The sequence below is a fragment of the Oncorhynchus kisutch genome, linkage group LG4 (assembly GCF_002021735.2).
Source record: "Oncorhynchus kisutch isolate 150728-3 linkage group LG4, Okis_V2, whole genome shotgun sequence".
In the NCBI taxonomy this organism is placed as follows: Eukaryota; Metazoa; Chordata; class Actinopteri; order Salmoniformes; family Salmonidae; genus Oncorhynchus; species Oncorhynchus kisutch.
Window position 1 is genome coordinate 68,078,467 of NC_034177.2, and position 19,384 is coordinate 68,097,850.

Consider the following 19,384-nt stretch of genomic DNA (forward strand, 5'->3'; position numbering starts at 1 on the left):
AGTCCATTTCTCCCTTAACTGAGTGCAACCCAGAAGTAAGCAGACCGGGCCAGACAAAACAGAACATGAAAATATTTCACTTCTGCGTAGCTGCACGGCACAGCTGAGGAGCAGTCTTCATTTTTCACAAAGGATCGCTCAAGAAGAGGCTACTTGAAACTCACCCAAAGTTAAGAGAATGTGACAGGTTCAACCATTTTATATATTTAAATGCCCAATGCAGCCGTTTTTATATAAATTGAGTACCTTACTAACAGATTTCCATAAAAATGGGCAAAAGTAGCTTAAGTAGCAACATGTTTTTTTCCTCAAGCAATAATTTTGCTAGGACTGTCTGGGAGTGGGGAGGGGGAAACTGAAAACTAACTGTTATTGGCAGAGAGGTTTGGAACACTTTTTGTTATTGGTCTATTAACCAATTTACTGCATGGTGATGTCACCATCTAAATCCAAAACTCCATGCAACCTGTTGATTAGAAGTTCCTGTGCAGATTGTATTTTCAACCATTAACTCTCAGGAAATAAAACATAAAAATTCACACTTTTACCGTGTTAATTTAATCCGCTGTTGTACAATATGATGTAAAAAATAAAAAATAAACATTTTTACTGCACTGGGACTTTAAGTTCTCCTCGTGCTTTGCCTTGCGTGTCCCTAAAAGACAGCGCAGGATGTTGAAAGCAAATGATGCAGCCAGATACTGTAGTGATGTGGATGGGATGGACTAACAAAGGTGTTTTTGTCATTTAAAGATGCTGTAGCACTCACAGGGCTAGTCCAATATATATGAGAAATATAACTATAGCCAGTTGGAAGAGGCAGAGAAACTCTTTTGAAAATGAACATGGAAAAGCTAAAGACTTTACTGTCAAATTAATATTTAAAACGCTCCTGTAATCCAGGTAATCCCACCATTATATCTGATATTTAATGTTCTCAGAACAACTTGATGGAATATACTCTCCATCTGAATACTGCTACTTTGTGTCTTGGTCTCTGTTGCGTTACCAGGACTGCCCTTTGCAGACCTCATAGCCAGGCTTTATTTTCCTGATTACTTGACGTTTCCTTTGTGGATTTCTTTGGTTACTCAGGGCCGTCAGGTATGTGTTTAGTCTCTGGGTCTCCTCTCTACGCATACATACCATGCATTTCTCTGCGATCGCAGCCGCCTGCCAACACCAGGCGAGCACGACTCGGACGTTTCTTTTGCCAAGCCAGAGAGCTAAAGGGAGGGAATGAAAAAGAGGGGGAAGGGGGAAGAAGAGCATAATAAATCAGGGAAATCAGTCCATTCTTAGACAATGGAAATGTGTGACGAGAGAGATGGAGGAAATAGAGTGGTGTTCATCTCAACCCAGCACCTGGTGATTTATGATTAGTCTGCTGATTGAGGGGAACGTCTGTGGCTGCTGTCATTGTACAGTGCCTATCCAGACGCCCTGGATCTGGAGCAGCAGTTAAGTGGGGTGAGGACCAAGTATGGGCACAGTACCATGGCAACAGGAATGTCTTAATCGACTTGGCTCTTCAATGTCTGACACTTGGCTGGAAGTTTACAATGCTGCTGCTTATTCAATGGACAGCAACAGAATTAAATGTGGTCTTGTGTTAACTCCAGCGATAAACACAATGATTAGCTCTAATTGATAGAAATTGCCATTGAGGCCCAGACTGCTTGAGTCAGCAATGTAGGGGCTCTGTCTCTGTCCTACATATTGTACAGGAGGTGGGCAGACAGACACAGTTTATATTGAGTAGAAGCATGAGTGAGGAAAAAGACATCAGGCAAAAAGTTACATTTTCTTTCTTGTCAAACACAGTATTCACACAACTGACCCAATTTAACTGTGTGTGTGAGGAAAGAATCAGGTAATAAAAACCTTGGGTCGTCCGCTGCCTTGGGAATCAGTGAGGCTTTTGGGATTGGTGTGGACAGGCTGTAGGATGGCTGGTTATTCAACTAATGGTACATCCCCTAACACCTGCACTAGAACATTATTTCCTGAGAGAGGGAGTACCCCCCCCCCCCGCCCCCCCAAACACATACATTTTTGTATTCCGTGACAGACCTTTGCAGACTCCAGCAACGCTCCCTATGAGTCAGCCGAGTTGTAGTTTCATCAAAGTGTAATGTCAGTTTGAATGATTTATTTTCCCTCCCCAGCTAACACTTAAATCGGCATCACTTATACCGTGCCCTTGTCACAGAACAGCGTTCTGTGTAGCCCTACCTCTGCCTGAGAGGAACTATTCACAAACAGATGGCAGCCTTACTCAGGTCCGTCCTTACTCAGGTCCGGCCTTACTCAGGTCCGGCCTTACTCAGGTCCGGCCTTATTCAGGTCCGGCCTTACTCAGGTCCGGCCTTACTCAGGTCCGGCCTTACTCAGGTCCGGCCTTACTCAGGTCCGGCCTTATTCAGGTCCGGCCTTACTCAGGTCCGGCCTTACTCAGGTCCGGCCTTATTCAGGTCCGGCCTTACTCAGGTCCGGCCTTACTCAGGTCCCGCAAAGGTACATCGGCGAAAAAATAAAACAATTTACCTTACTCGGAAATGAAAGCAAAAAAAGGCGCCCCAGAATGGAAAATTATAGTGTGGGCTATGTAGAAACCAAAACGTAACTAAGCAGGAGTGATGTAGTCTGTGATGTAATCGCCCCCTGATGCTTGTTGCACAGCATGTGTTCATTAGGTCTTGTGTGTCTGAATAGCTCAGTGGGGGGGAGAAAGCGTTGAGCCAGTGGTGAACCAGTTGTAGATGCCCATCGAGAGAGAGGAATTTTTTCTTTCAAGCCTCTCATTGATCACTTTCACAAATCAAAAGGAGCTAATGAGGAGTGTGGTGGAGGAACACCCCCTCAGGGACCCTGTGGGGCCGGGGAAAGAGAGACCCGTCACTTAGCCTTTTCCTCTCACACTTCACACACGTGTAGCCCACTGTAATTTTGGCTCAGCTGAAAGCAAGTGTGTGTGTGTGGTTGAAAAATGCTTTGTAATTGAAAAATGTCCGCCCCAGTCCTGTGTCTTTTAGAGAAAAGAGCCCAATGTAATTACAGGTGACCTGCAAGTATCCTGTATCTAATTCAAAGAAAACCCCAAATACATACGTACATACACACACACACACACACACACACACACACACACAGTCCCTCTCTCTGATGCCCCAACCCACCGCACATGATGTCATTGCACCAGGGACTCCAGTCATTGATTGCAGGGCCTCTGCTTGAGTAAAGCACCACCAAACTCTCAGCTTTGGGATGGGTGGGGATATATTCACTGTGTGGGGAACCATGGAGTTGGTATTTACATTGGCTGCTAATAATGACAGAGAGAAAGGCATGGGAACACTTTTCTCTGACTATGATTGTTAGGCATTCAGATTCTGTCTTTTTTTAAATTCCTGTCCCTTTTTTATGCAGGACAGAAAGCTTATTATGAATGCTCAGTACTGTATTTGTTAACCAGGGGAAAAAAACATGTTTGGTAATGCATTAATTCATGATACTTTTTTCCTATTCACTGAGTAGACAAAACATTAGCTCTTTCCATGACACAGACTGACCAGGTGAAAGCTATGATCCCTTATTGATGTCACTTTATCAGTGTAGATGAAGGGGAGGAGACAGGTTAGATAAGGATTTTTAAGCCTTGAGACATGGATTATGTATGTGTGCCATTCAGAGGGTGAATGGGCAAGACAAAGGATTTAAGTGCCTTTGAGTGGGGTATGGTAGTAGGTACCAGGCTCACCGGTTTGAGTGTGTAAAGAACTGCAACGCTGCTGAGTTTTTCACACTCAACAGTTTCCTGTGTCTATCAAGAATGGTCCACCACCCAAAGGATATCCAGCCAACTTGACACAACTGTGGGAAGCATTGGAGTCAACATGGGCCAGCATCCCTGTGGAACACTTTGGACACTGTGTATGGTCCATGCCCTGATGGATTGAGACTATTCTGAGGGCAAAAGAAGTTGAAAGTCAATATTATGAAGGTGTTCCTAATGTTTTTTACACTCAGTGTAGCTACCAAAGTGCTCCCTGAGGCAACGTCATAGAGGTGGCTTTTAACATGGGATATGTCTGCTTCTGGAGTGTGCGCCTGTGTGAAAATGTACACATTGCCGTCTTACTCTGTCTTTCTCTTTTCCCCCTATGTTTTGTGCTGCAGCCAAATGCCTGCCCCAGTGCCAGAATGGAGGAATGTGTCTGAGGCCCCAGCTCTGTGTCTGCAAGCCGGGCTTCAATGGCAAGGCATGTGAACAGAAGACCATGCCCACCTCCTCCATCCCAGCGCAGCCAGGGAACGGCCACACCAATGGACACACCAATGGCCGTAGCATAGTGCCCCAGAGGCCCATTCCCCAGCAGGTGCCCATCCCCCAGCAGGGTTATGCCCCAGTCCCTGTCAGCAACATGGCTCAGATGACCCTGACCGTCAAGAAGTCCCCCCACCTTGTCCGACCCCAGCAGTGAGTATTCTCTCTTCAGCTGCAGCATGTGGTTGACAACCCCGACTGGTGTCCATTTATTGTATATATGAGAATGCTTGAATTGGTTTGGTTAAGCCATCACTCTCTTCCAATCTGTTTTTGTTTCACGCTCCTCACAGTTTATTAGTAGTGGAGTCGAAGTGGTGCATACTGTCAAACAAAGCTTGAGTTGGTCGGAGGGCTCATCTGTAAATAATCATACTGGCACTCTGCTGGTGCCCCACACGGTGTCAGAGAGGACAGCGAGGGCCTCAGCACGTTCTCCATAGCAATTAGGGTCATGTGAAAACAACGTTTTCTCTGTGAGAGTTTTAACAGCGCTCTTAAGACTGGACTTCCTCCTACTGGTTTGATTGAGTTATTGTTGTTTATCAACTAAATATAGTTTTGTTATCACCATCCATTAGTGTGATGGGTTTAATCACTTAGAGCATTTTGATATACTGTATTTGAAACGGTGCTAGCTCCTGCTGCTGTTGGTTTGTTTTGCCTGTCACTACAGTAGACTGTTGGAAAATGTGCAATCACATTGGACGTGGCGCAAGGCCCTCGTCTTGTCAAGAGTAATCAGAGTGAATGCAGACTTTGAGTAAATCTCTGTTTTCACTCGAATGTGGGGCAATGTGTTGATAGAAATGTCCAAAATTTCCTCACATCGGGTCCAAGAAATGTTGGCACGGGTTGTTTAGTTCTGATATTGATGAATGATATTTAAAATGTTAATGAATCCATTTTATGTGTTGTGTTCTACGTGAGTTCGCTGTAAAACGTCTGAGGTTTTATGCGTTTCTCAGGCGGTGTAATTGCTCCCAGATCTGTGTGCTCAAAAGCTGCTCTCAATTTCCACTGGGGCTTATTTCTCTCAGAGAGCTATTCCCCCATCACTCATTAGAGAGAAGGAACATGTCATCTGATATGTCGAAGAAAAAAATTATCTCAAGGTCAATCATTCATAATCAGATCAGTTAGCTATGCAGGGAAAGAGTAATAAAGACTTAATTTTATACTATTAAAAAAATGTATTTCTACTAAATGTGTCAAATTTCAGTGCAGTTTCAAGAGATTTCAGATAATACTCTGTATTTTCATTTAAAACGAGAGAGAGTGTCCTGTGTGATAAATGGACGACTGGACCAATGGCTGGTTTCAGTGAAGCCTCTGACCCTGTCTACAAATGACACATGCCTTCTGATCCCATCAAAGAGAGGGTCGTCAGGTCAGTGGAATGGGGTTCCTTTACTGATGGGATTTCATTGGTCAGATCCCCACAGTGATGTAACTTAATGGATTAACCTGTTAGCATCACTCTAGTTTATTTAACCCCGATGCTATTATGGCTAGTATCGGATCTTTGTACCACTGTTTTGTTTGTGTCTGGCGTGTCCTCATTGGTTGGCGGATTGCAAGAGATATCAATGGCACTTAGGGTGTGTTTTATCATGCGGTTATTGGTTCAATCATTTAGGCTAAGTATAAGAACCTGCTGTGCTGTGAAGCGTCTCGTCCCATCATTTATCTAAGTGGGGTTGAAGAGGTCTGGACTGGGCCCTGGTAGTACTGGAGTTGATGGTTTACAGGGAGAAGATGAGATTTAGAGCTCAGAAAGTTGTGTGTGTGTGTGTGTGTGCGTGTGTGTGTGTGTGTGAGTGTGTGTGTGTGGTGTGCATATGCGTGGTGTTACTTCATTCACTCAGGGGAAGTAATAAGACAAAACGAGAAGAGTGAAGCAAAGGTGGGCAGCACAGGTGGCTCTATAGCCTCCTTAATTCCTAAAGCCGCTGCTTTTAATAAGTAAACGTGACACCCGTCTGCCTGTATCTCATTCATTCCCACATTACAGTAGAGCAGGAAGGTTTAAGGATATTCGCTGATATTCATACTGTAAACTGTGATGGCAATTAGGCTCTACCTGTATATCTCTGCTACTTTAATGGGACCTCTATGGTGAACCCTGTTATTCAGTGGTACTGTATGGTGTGTCCATGGAGTAGGCCAGGCTGTGCTCTATTTGAACTCCTGCCCCTGTGGTTCTCAGTCACCTGACCCTTTGACAGGCCTCGGAAAGCATGTCAAGTGCTGGATGGTTTGTGTGAGAATGACCCGATGTTGTGGGTCAAGTAATGACTTTCTCACTGTGTGTCTTTTTCTCCTTCTGCCCCCCCCCCCCCCCCTTTCTCAGAGAAAACCCCTGCAGAGCCATGTGTCATCCGCCCACATCAGTTTTAAGTAACATTCCCCATTTCAAACATGAGTCAAGTCGTGTAATCATATCTGCCTTTATTAATCATTTCCTACTGGTCATACACAAAGCCTTACACAAATTCCCCCCCTGTTACTCAGAGGCAACGCTTGTATTGATCTGTTGGTGGGGTTGGGGTGAGGACTGGGTGGATGAGGAATGAATGACCTCAGCACCTGTGGGGAGAGTGACTGACTCAGAGGGAGAGGTTTGGACAGATGGCACACTCTTCCTCCTCCCTCTCTTCCTCTCTCTCTCTTGCAGTGTGGGCCGCAGACTTGCTGTGAGTGTGTTGATGTTTCCAGGTCCTTTTTACAATGTATGTGTAACGCAGGAATTTCCTTGTGGTGCCAGTATGTTCCTAGTTACACCCAGGAAGTTGGCTATTTCTCCTCTCTCTGGTTTTTCATTGTAAGAATGGAAAAATGGAAACTGTATCCAAGTAGCAGTTGAGTAGAATCCCACTGGAACCAAATGAATCAAACGGGATGAGCTCCACATTCCAAGTGTGCAAGGTGCTGGGTCTTGTTATTGAGTCAATCAGAGAATCAACTAACCGCAACAGAGCACTGACATATGTGAGTATCCTCCTCTGTCTCTCTCTCTCTCTCTCCTTAGCCCTCTCTCTTTCTTTTGCTCTCTCTCTCTCTCTCTCTCTCTCTCTCTCTCTCTCTCTCTCTCTCTCTCTCTCTCTCTCTCTCTCTCTCATCTGACTATGAGACTATGAGCGCGCTCTGTTGAAGTTCACTGGGTTCATTACGGTAGAGCGGAGTGTGCCGGTTCTCGTGGGGAGGACTTGGAATGGTAGCAGGGGCCGGTGGTGGAGTGTGTGAGTGTGGCCAGAGAATTTGAGTGCTGAAGGCCGAGACTGCACAGGTTCACCCCCTGTCAATGATCTGTTTATATAGAAATAAGCAAGATCTTCACTCTGATATTTCAGACTACCAGGCTCTTGTAACCATTCCTTGGATACAGTGAAAAGAAATCTTTCTTTTTTTCTATTTAATTACACAGCCGTTGCCAGCACACCCAGTCTTGCCAGATATTTTGTTGAGACTGGAATAAGATCTTATGTTTATAACTTCTCCCTTTCCCTCTCTTCGTCTACCCTGACTTTTCAGCAGCTCTTTCTTGCTGGTATATTTTAAATCTTAGCTGCAGTAGACACCATTGTATTTATTTGACAGAGTAACAACATTTCATGAATGCTGTCGTCGATGGTAGAAATCCTTTAAATCTCAGCCTGAAGCCAGATTCTGATTGGACTGTTCCTTACTACAAATTGTACCCAAATAACCCCAAACATATTATTAGTGTTTGTTGTGTCTGCTCCAGTCACAACAAAGCATTGACCTCCCATTGACCTCACACAGTCCATGTGATGATCCTCTTCCTTTTGTCCCTGTTTTGTAAACCATCCTTGTACTACCTGTGTTTGGTCTGACTCTTAAAGCCCTTTGATGTCTACAGCCACCTGTTCAGAATAGAGCCAGCCTCGAAGATGAAGTCAAAGAGATGAGAAGAGCAACAAAGAGTGGATGAGGCTCCTGTGTCACTGAAACTTTAGCTATGCCCATGAGAGAAGACCGCTTTAAATTGCTATGCTGTGTTATTGGAAATCTGCACCCATTCTTCTCAGACCCATCTCCATCCCAGAGCTTCTAATGTAAGCACGTGACCAGCTGGTTTCTATCTCCCAAGCAGCAGGCTATAGTGTCAAAGAACACATCTGTCCATTCTTTTTCTCTCTACCTCTGCTGCTGCTGATGGTGGAATTGCAGTGTCTGTTAAGAATAGTCTACTGTGGGGCTCTCTTACTACAACAGAGGGCTTCTGTTTCAGTGCCGTGGTTGGAGGACCACACTCATACCTTTGTGGCTGTTCAGAGCCTCCTAAGAGGGTGCCTCTTAAGAAGGTAGCTTTGCTGTGAGTCGGTGAGCATTTAGAATCAGCAGAGCTGGGCAAGGGAGAGACCAGCCCAACCCTGACCTCTCACCTCTCGTCTCGTCGTTTGGGAGGAGGTAAAGAGATACCCCCTTCTATTCTAGGAATGGGGAGTGATGAGAGTGGTAGGGGTTGAAGTGTTTTCACCACTGACGCGCACACGCACTCACATACACATTTACTGTCCATAGTATTCACTCACATGCACTAACACATGCACATCAAACATACTTTCTCTGTCACTCTCATACACAGACATGCACACGTATTCACATACGAAAACAGGATGGCTATTTAAGAAGCGATGCAGGAAAGAGGGGGCTATTTACAAGGCTATCACATTCTGTTTATTTATACTGTGCCAGAGGGCCTGTGGATGGGCTATGATATGAGCTGTGTGCAGAGTGACTGTTCCTCCTGTCTCTCACCTCACCCTGCGGCCCTCTCTCTGTTCCCATGCACTGTGGCCTGGCTGGGGCCCGGTGAGGCCTGAGATCCCAGCACATGGACTGTCAATCAGACAGGAAGAGCATTGCCCTTTACTTTCAACCTTCAACCCCACATGAATCCTCCACTGAGCTCCCGGACAGAACATCAACAGAAACATGCTCTTCCTGTGACCTGGCCCTCATTATACTCCCAGTATAAATATTCACCCTCAAAGTTCACCATCTTAGGCAGGGTGAACTTTGGCCTGGTTTCATTTTTTATCATCATGGGTGGGACTCGGTTTTGACTAGGTGGTACACAGCTACGACCGGAAGTGTCTTTTTCATTAGGAAAATTAGGTTAGGAAAATTAGGAAAATTCACTTCCGGCCATAGCCGTACTCCATCTAGTCACAACCATGGGATTCCCCCTCCAGTCCCAGTGGTATGCATTCCCAGTTCCATGTGAAATCGCCCTCTCATAGGCAGCCATTGGGTTGCGGTAGTGGAATGCTTTTTCCTTCTCCCTAGCCATGGCTTCCTACTTTAAGAGGAAAGAGACTGCCCATGTGACAGATTGTTCCCTCCTAGATTTCCCAGCGCATGATTGTTGAAAGCCTGGTAATCTCTCCTGGAGTTCCTTAAACAATGATTATTCTTGGAGAGGCCAGGCCTTCTCTCTGGCCTTTGAAATGTATCAGTCATGAAAATAGCCTCTCATTTAATTTCCCCTCAATTTAAAATGCAGATTAGCTGCTTGTGCCCTGCCAGGTTTCTGTGGTCAAGATTGACGTAAGAGATTATTATGGGATTTTATAGTCGATTTGAATCTAGACCGAAATACATTTTCATTTGCATTCCCCCATTTCAAAGAATTTTCAAGAAGTCATTGCTACCTCAGATATCTTCTTTTCCTGATATAAAGTGCATTCTGGGTATTTTCTCAGTTTGTGTGGAGCCATTGACAATTGTAAAGCTATTTCAGATGACTTACGCAGTGGCAGGTTCCTTTCATTTAGCATTGAATTGATCTGTTTGTAAAGAGAGAAATTATAATTAGTCATTATTTTGTGCATCGTTAACACCGGATAGTCCTCTAGATTCATTTGAACAATCTCTCTGCTATCTCTCAGAGTACGTTTCCATCCCTGCGATAAACTGCTTATCTTTAATAATGTCTTACTGCATGATCAGAATTCAGAGTACATGCCCCATGTGACTGCAGGCAAGCTCTGGCAAATACACACTCAGTAGAAGGACCCGCTGTATATTACTGACCTATTTGGAAAGATAAATTATGTGAAATATGCCTCTAACCAGTCCTTGGGCAATCATATCCCGTTTGGTTTAAATATTAGACGGGAATTGCCAGTCATTTCCTAAGCTAGCAGCTGGCCAAACAGAGGAGTATAGATAGATCTATTCAGATGTACTTTTATTTTTACCTCCACACTTGCCAGAAGAGCCGGCTCTATTAGATTTACTGCCTATTTTCACCACACTTCAACGCAAAGCGACGTGAGGCCCATGCTGGCTAGAGGTACAATGCATGCAACCTCAAAGTCTCACCAAAGGAAAAAAACTTGAGTCAGTAGAAAAGCTATTTGGATCGGCGCCTATGCCGTCTATTGTATCTATGCTCCAAACCCCATTTTTGAATTTGACTGCTACAATGAATAATTCCCCCTGTGTGTCTGGGGCTGCTGAGCGATGTTGCAGTCCCTTTATTGTGGTATTTAATGAGGCGTTAAATTCAGACCTCACAGTGAGCCATTTCACTGTAGCCCACTTTTTACCTGCTGGCACTGAGCCCAGAGGGATGGGGACTCTCAGTCATTTTATTTTTAAACTGCAGCAGCCCTCTGACGCACACTTTGGCTGGAACAAAATCACTTAAAAACAATCCAGTCAAAAATGACTCCACCAGAGGTGGACGAACCGTCATTGTTGAACGTCCTAATCTGATCACTTTAATAATGGAACACTGGTAACTGCAATAATGTTAACTTACTGTTTTATTCATTTCATATGTATATACTGTATTCTAGTCAATACCATCCTATTCTACGATTGCTGTATATACAGTGGGGCAAAAAAGTATTTAGTCAGCCACCAATTGTGCAAGTTCTCCCACTTAAAAAGACGAGAGAGCCTGTAATTTTCATCATAGGTACACTTCAACTATGACAGACAAAATGAGAAAAAAATTCCAGAAAATCAGATTGTAGGATTTTTTATGAATTTATTTGCAAATTATGGTGGAAAATAAGTATTTGGTCACCTACAAACAAGCAAGATTTCTGGCTCTCACAGACCTGTAACTTCTTCTTTAAGAGGCTCCTCTGTCCTCCACTCGTTACCTGTATTAATGGCACCTGTTTGAACTTGTTATCAGTATAAAAGACACCTCTCCACAACCTCAAACAGTCACACTCCAAACTCCACTATGGCCAAGACCAAAGAGCTGTCAAAGGACACCAGAAACAAAATTGTAGACCTCCACCAGGCTGGGAAGACTGAATCTGCAATAGGTAAGCTTTGAAGAAATCAACTGTGGGAGCAATTATTAGGAAATGGAAGACATACAAGACCACTGATAATCTCCCTCGATCTGGGGCTCCATGCAAGATCTCACCCTGTGGGGTCAAGATGATCACAAGAACGGTGAGCAAAAATCCCAGAACCACACGGGGGGACCTAGTGAATGACCTGCAGAGAGCTGGGACCAAAGTAACAAAGCCTACCATCAGTAACACACTACGCCGCCAGGGACTGAAATCCTGCAGTGCCAGACGTGTCCCCCTGCTTAAGCCAGTACAGGTCCAGGCCCGTCTGAAGTTTGCTAGAGAGCATTTGGATGATCCAGAAGAAGATTGGGAGAATGTCATATGGTCAGATGAAACCAAAATATAACTTTTTGGTAAAAACTCGTTGTGTTTGGAGGACAAAGAATGCTGAGTTGCATCCAAAGAACATCATAGCTACTGTGAAGCATGGGGGTGGAAACATCATGCTTTGGGGCTGTTTTTCTGCAAAGGGACCAGGACAACTGATCCGTGTAAAGGAAAGAATGAATGGGGCCATGTATCGTGAGATGTGAAAACCTCCTTCCATCAGCAAGGGCATTGAAGATGAAACGTGGCTGGGTCTTTCAGCATGACAATGATCCCAAACACACCGCCCGGGCAACGAAGGAGTGGCTTTGTAGGAAGCATTTCAAGGTCCTGGAGTGGCCTAGCCAGTCTCCAGATCTCAACCCCATAGAAAATCTTTGGAGGGAGTTGAATGTCCGTGTTGCCCAGCAACAGCCCCAGAACATCACTGCTCTAGAGGAGATCTGCATGGAGGAATGGGCCAAAATACCAGCAACAGTGTGTGAAAACCTTGTGAAGACTATTGAGATAAACTTTTGTTATTGACCAAATACTTATTTTCCACCATAATTTGCAAATATATTCATTAAAAATCCTACAATGTGATTTTCTGGATTTTTTTCTCATTTTGTCTGTCATAGTTGAAGTGTACCTATAATGAAAATTACAGGCCTCTCTCATCTTTTTAAGTGGGAGAACTTGCACAATTGGTGGCTGACTAAATACTTTTTTGCCCCACTGTATACTATTCTATCCTACGTATTCTACAGATACGTATAGTAAAAACAACATATTCTATTCACATACTGTCCATAATGTCTATACATCCCACCATATTTATATATATATACACACATACATACATACTCACTCCGGACTCCGACATTGCTCATCCTAATATGTATATATTTCTTAATACCAATCTTTTACTTTTAGATGTGTGTGTATTGTTACATATCACCACACTGTTGGAGCTAGGAACACAAGCATTTTGCTACACCCGCAATAACATCAAATTTGATTTGATTTCATCAATTTGAGCGATTACGGTTCACCTCTCTTGACTGACCGTGATTGGTTGTACCTCTGTTTGCCAACACGAGTCACCTGTTGACATGGTGGTGTCCTTATCTTACTCTCTGGGAAGCTGTCATTAACTGAAAGACTTCCTCTAATGATTTTTAAAAACGTTTACTGTTGAAAAGCGATATCCCAAGTATAAACAGTAAAGTACATACACTAAAGGGTAAAAAAAAAAATTGGGGGCAACTGCAAACTTCAAGGAGTTAGGGCATTCAAGGAGTTAGTCTGATGGGAATCTATGTCAACTTCCCTCCCCCTTGCTTGAGGGACAAAGAGGAGCAACAGAGAACAAAAGAGGAGGGCCATCCCCCTCACTTGCGTTATGTAATGACTTGGACCACCTATTGAGATGTTAAGTAAATCAGGTGTTAAATGAGGTGAATGGAAGACTGAAGTACCACTTAAAGCTCAATAGCAACTCAACAGGCTGCAGTTACCACGACATCGGGGGACAGAATGGGATAGACAGGAGGGCCACCTCACTGGGGGTGCTTCTGCTTCAGTTTAGAGAATATGAATGCTCTTTGTTCTTTCGATGCCCTGACCTAATCATCCCTAAACATGAAATTCACGTCACCTGTTAGCAGGCTATTGTTACTTGATGATGTTCACTTACGAATTACAATTCCTTTCATGTACACACCTTTTGTTGTATGCCAAGAGTCATAGTAATGGACCTCTTGCAGGTATTTCTGGATCGAAGGGTGTCTGTCGGTGACAATGGCGTCTATTTTCACATTCTCCCCCTCCAGGAAATTCAGACTTCTGAACAGTCCTTCCTTCTCCATGTGTATGCTGTTACCAACTTCATTGCTCTAGAGGAGAGATGGTTATGAAACTACTACGAAGCTGTATATCTACAGCTTTAGAATATAGATAATAAAATCATTATTTCACATGAACAAGTCAGAGGCCCAGTACTTTTCCAGTTGTAAAGCCCATTGATGTATAGCTTCCATATTTTGCACAGTGACCTGTCGGGGTGATATGGTTCACTGAGTTTACTCTACAAGGGCAAATCATGAAGACCTTGTCATACAGTGCCTTCAGAAAGTATTTGATACCACTTTTGTGTCACAGCCTATTTGATACCATTTTGTGTCACAGCCTATTTGATACCATTTTGTGTCACAGCCTAAATTCAAAAATGTATTAAATATTTTTTCTAACCCATCTACCCATACCACATAATGCCAAAGTACATTTTTTGTACTGAAAATGAAATACAGAAATATCTCATGTATATATTGTAAGTATTCACACCCCTAAGTCAATGCTTTGTAGAAGCTCCTTTGGCAGCAATTACAGCTGTGAGTATTTCTGGGTAAATCTCTGAGAGCTTTGCACACCTGGATTGTGTAACATTTGCCAATTATTATTTTCAAAATTCGTCCTATTGGTTGTTGATCATTGCTAAACAACCATTTTCAGGTCTTGCCATAGATTTTTAAGTAGATTTACGTCAAAACTGTAACTCGGCCATTCACTGTCTTCTTGATTAGCAACTCCAGTGTAGATTTGGCCTTGTGTTGTAGGTTATTGTCTTGCTTAAAGGTGAATTCATCTCCCAGTGTCTGGTGAAAAGCAAACTGAACCATGTTGTCCTCTAGGATTTTGCCTGTGCTTAGCTCCATTCCATTTATTTTGTATCTGGAAAAACTCCACAGTCCTTAACGAATACAAGCATACCTATTACATGACACAGCCACAACTATGCTTGAAAATATGGAGAGTGGTAATGTGTTGTATTGGATTTGCCCCCCACATAACAATTTGTATTCAGGACAAAAGTGAATACTAAAGTATTACTTTAGTGCCTTGTTGCAAACAGGATGCATGTTTTGGAATATTTATATTCTGTACAGGCTTCCTTATTTTCACTCTGTTAGTTAGGTTAGTATTTTGGAGTAACTACAATATTGTACATCCATCCATCCTCAGTTTTCTCCTATCACAGTGAAATCCCTGAGCAGTTTCCTTCCCCTCCGACGACTGAGTTAGGAAGGACGCCTGTATCTTTGTAGTGACTGGGTGTATTGATACACCATCCAAAGTGTAATTAATAACTCAAAGGGATATTACATTTCTGCTTTTCTTTTTTGTTTTACCAATCTACCAATATGTGCCGCCCTTTGCGAGGCATTAGAAAACCTCCCTGGTCTTTGTGGTTGGATCTGTGTTTGAAATTCACTGCTCGACTGAGGGACCTTACAGATAATTGTATGTGTGCGGTACAGAGATGAGGTAGTCATGAAAAAATATGTGAAACACTATTATTGCCCACAGAGTGGGTCCATGCAATTTATGTGACTTGTTAAGCACATTTTTACTCCTGAACTTATTTAGGCTTGCCATAACAAACGGATTGAATACTTATTCACTCAAGACATTTCAGCTTTTCATTTTTTTTTATTATTATTTTTTTTATTCAAAAAAACATAATTCCACTTTGATATTATGGGGTATTGTGTGTAGGCAAGTGACAAAACATCTCCATTTAATCCATTTTAAGTTTAGGCTGTAACACAAGTAAATGTGGAAAAGGTCAAGGGGTGTGAATACTTTATGAATGCACACTTTATAGTAGTGTGGTACATGTGGTGTCTACCTGGTGTGTCAGCTCTCATGTCCCCATCAAGTGTCATAGAAGCTTGCTTTGAAGCCAGCTGAATGAGGGCCCTCTAGTCAGTCTTCAACTACCAATAGATGGTAAGATTTAGCAGTTCACTGAAATGGTCGTAGTGTGCATATAGTCTTCACTTGCAGCCCCGAGAGGAACTGGAAAAGGGTAGGCCATCAGAAACCAATGCAATCTCATTTGCATAAACACCAAGTTGAATACTGGTAAGTGAGTAAATATATGCTTTATTGAATTTGACAAAGGATCCACCACTGAATGCTGTGGCTGCTGACACGCACAATGAGTAAGGTGCCTACGGTGGGTTTATCAAGGCTACAGGTGGGGGAGCACACAGGTCAGGAACGGAATAACTGCAGGAGACCAGAGTTCATAGATTGTATACTTAGTAGCCAAGTGCAAAGGAAACCAAAGCAAATGACTACATGAAGCCAAAGATTTTTTATAATTGTTTTGTAGTAGGTGCAGGTCTACTACACATGTGATCAGGCATCATGACACTACAGGTAAATGGGGTTAGTTAGCATAATCTTTTGACAATAGGTCTTGTATTTAGTACATGCCAGACAAACCTTGCAGGTCGTTGTGTGTGTATAGCTAGCTACCTAGCTTGCTAGCCCATTTGCGAGACAATGTCATTTTGCATTGTCACATAAGGATGGTCTGCAATCATGCAGGAATTTTGCAAACGCATACCAATTATCTTTAAATTTTTTTATTTAACCTTTATTTAACTAGGCAAGTTAGTTAAGAACAAATTCTTATTTATAATGATGGCCTACCAAAAGGCAAAAGGCCTCCTGCGTGGACAGGTGTCTGGGATTAAAAATTAAATCAAAATATAGGACGAAACACACATCACGACAAGAGCAACAACACAACACTACATAAAGAGAGACCTAAGACAACAACATAGCATGGCAGCAACACATGACAACACAGCATGGTAGCAACACAACATGACAACAACATGGTAGCAACACAACATGGCAGCAGCACAAAATGATTGGGTATAGACATCAGCACAAAGGGCAAGGAGACAACAATACATCACGCAAAGCAGTCACAACCGTCAGTAAGAGTGTCCTTGATTGAGTCTTCGAATTAAGAGATTGAGATTTAACTGTCCAGTTTGAGTGTTTGTTGCACCTCGTTCCAGTCGCTAGTTGCAACAAACTGAAAAGACTGAAAAGACCAGGGATGTGTGCTTTGGGGACCTTTAACAGAATGTGACTGTTAGAATGGGTGTTGTATGTGGAGGATGAGGGCTGCAGTAGATATCTCAGATAAGGGGGAGTAGATCAACCAGTGGGTCTTGCGATGAGTAAACAGAGATGACCAGATTACAGAGGAGAATAGAGTACAGCGATGTGTCCTATAAGGAGCATTGGTGGCAAATCTGATGGCCGAATGATAAAGAACATCTAGTCGCTCGAGAGCACCCTTACCTGCCGATCTATAAATTATGTTTCCGTAATCTAGCATGGTTAGGATCTGAATCAGGGTTAGTTTGGCAGCTGGGGTGAAAGAGGAGCGATTACGATAGAAGAAACCAAGTCTAGATTTAACTTTAGCCTGCAGCTTTGATATGTTCTGAGAGAAGGACAGTGTACCGTCTAGTCATACTCCCAAGTACTCCCAAGCTCTAAACCCTCACCTGTAGGGAGAGGGGCATTCTTCTTACTAAACCACATGACCATTGTTTTGGAGGTGTTCAGAACAAGGTTAAGGGCAGAGAGCTTGTTGGACACCAAGAAAGCTTTGTTGTAGAGCATTTAACAACAAAAACAGGGCGGGGCCAGCTGAGTATAAGACTATCATCTGCATATAAATGGATGAGAGAGCTTCCTATTGCCTGATCTATGTTGTTGATGTAAATTGAGAAGAGCGTGGGGCCTAGGATCGAGCCTTGGGGTATAACCTTGGTGACAGGAGATGTTCTTTAAACACTGCACTATCTGAGAGAGGTAGTTAGCAAACCAGGCCAAAGACCCCTCAGAGACACCAATACTCCTTAGCCGGCCCACAAGAATGGAATGGTCTACCATATCAAAATCTTTGGCCAAGTCAATAAAAATAGCAGCACAACATTGCTTAGAATAAAGGGCAATGGTGACATCATTGAGGAGCTTTAAGGTTGTAGTAATACATCCATAACTTAAGCAGAAACCAAAGAGAATACTATAGACATCAAGAAAACCAGTCAGTTGATTATTGAAACGTTTTCCCAACACTTTTGATAAACTTGGCAAAATAGAAATAAGCCTTTAACAGTTAGGATCAGCTTGATCTTCCCCCTTTAAATAAAGGACGTACCGACAGGTTAAAAAGGTCAGAGATGGGCTTGGCGATTATAGGGGCAGCAACCTTAAAGAAGAAAGGGTCTAAACCATCTGAACCAGATGTTTTTTGGGGTCAAGTTTAAGGAGCTCCTTTAGCACCTCGGACTCCGTGACCGCCTGCAGGAAGAAACTTTGTAGTGGGGCAGAGGAAAAAGAGGGATGAACATTTGGCCTAGTCGCATTAGAAGGGGTGGGAGATGAGGAAATGTTGGACTGGCAAGGAGGCATGGCTGAGTCAAATAGGAATCCTGACTTAATGAAGTGGTGATTAAAAAGCTCAGCCATGTGTTTCTTGTCAGTAACAACCACATCAACTTTAAGGGACACGGGCAGCTGTGAGGAGGAAGGTTTATTCTCCAGGTCTTTAACCGTTTTCCAGAACTTCTTGTGGTTAGACCCACAGAGAGAGACCGCTCCTTCAAGTAACTAACTTTGGCCTTCCGGATAGCCTGAGTGCACTTATTTCTCATTTGCCAGAATGAGAGCCAGTCAGCCTGAGTATGCGTGTGCCGAGCCTTTCGCCAAATGCAATTATTGAGGTGGAGTAACTCTGCAAAGTCACGGTCGAACCAGGGGCTGAACCTGTTTTTTATTCTAATTTTCTTTATGGGGGTGTGTTTGTTAAGAATATCACTGAAAATATCAAAAAAGAAGGTCCAAGCGTCTTCAACAGAGGGGATCAAGCTGATTCTATACCAATTTACAGAGGTCATGTCGTGAAGGAAGGCTTGCTCATTAAAGTTTTTTAGCAAGCGTCTATGACAAATCAGGACCGGTCGTTTCACTGAGCAGCCATTATGAACACAAGCTGTTAAACAGTGATCACTAAGGTCATTACAGAAAATACTATTATTTGTGAGGATAACATTGAGGACAGTAGCCTTTTCTGGGTGTTTGGAGTCGTGCCTTGTGGGATTGGTAATAATCTGAGAACGATTTAGGGAGTCCCATTGCTTTAGAACTTGGATTGTCATGCCTTATTTACATAATTGGCTTTTATTAGCGGGCAAAGGCAACTACAGCAAGCCAAGGTATAACCAACTGAAAGACTGCATTCAGCTGTAAAACTAGCTGGCAAACTAAATATCCACAAGTTTTTAGATGACCAGGGCAAAACATTTACACCAAGGCAAACATATTACTCATCACAACAGCAAGGGTGAGCTATCGTACCTTTCTTTCCGTTCTCAGCATCTGTGATGGTTTCACCCCAATGTACTATCAGATCCTTCACTAACGTTAGAGTTGAAGGATTCGTCTACGCGTGGACTTTTTTAGGTCCGACAACTTTCCCAGCCATTCCAATCATCTTCTTGTTGGGAAGATTTTTTTTAAT

At 43.1% G+C, this 19,384-nt stretch overlaps 1 protein-coding gene across 6 annotated transcripts in view; it reads left to right on the forward strand.

Annotated features, from left to right (window-relative positions):
- LOC109888965 (latent-transforming growth factor beta-binding protein 1) overlaps window positions 1-19,384 on the forward strand; it is a 138,054-nt gene that overhangs the window by 4,708 nt on the left and 113,962 nt on the right. For all 6 annotated transcript variants that reach the window (XM_031823465.1, XM_031823468.1, XM_031823471.1 and 3 more), the window contains exon 3: window positions 4,180-4,480. In XM_031823465.1, the coding sequence (XP_031679325.1) occupies window positions 4,180-4,480 (301 nt within the window). The remainder of the gene's footprint in view (window positions 1-4,179; window positions 4,481-19,384) is intronic.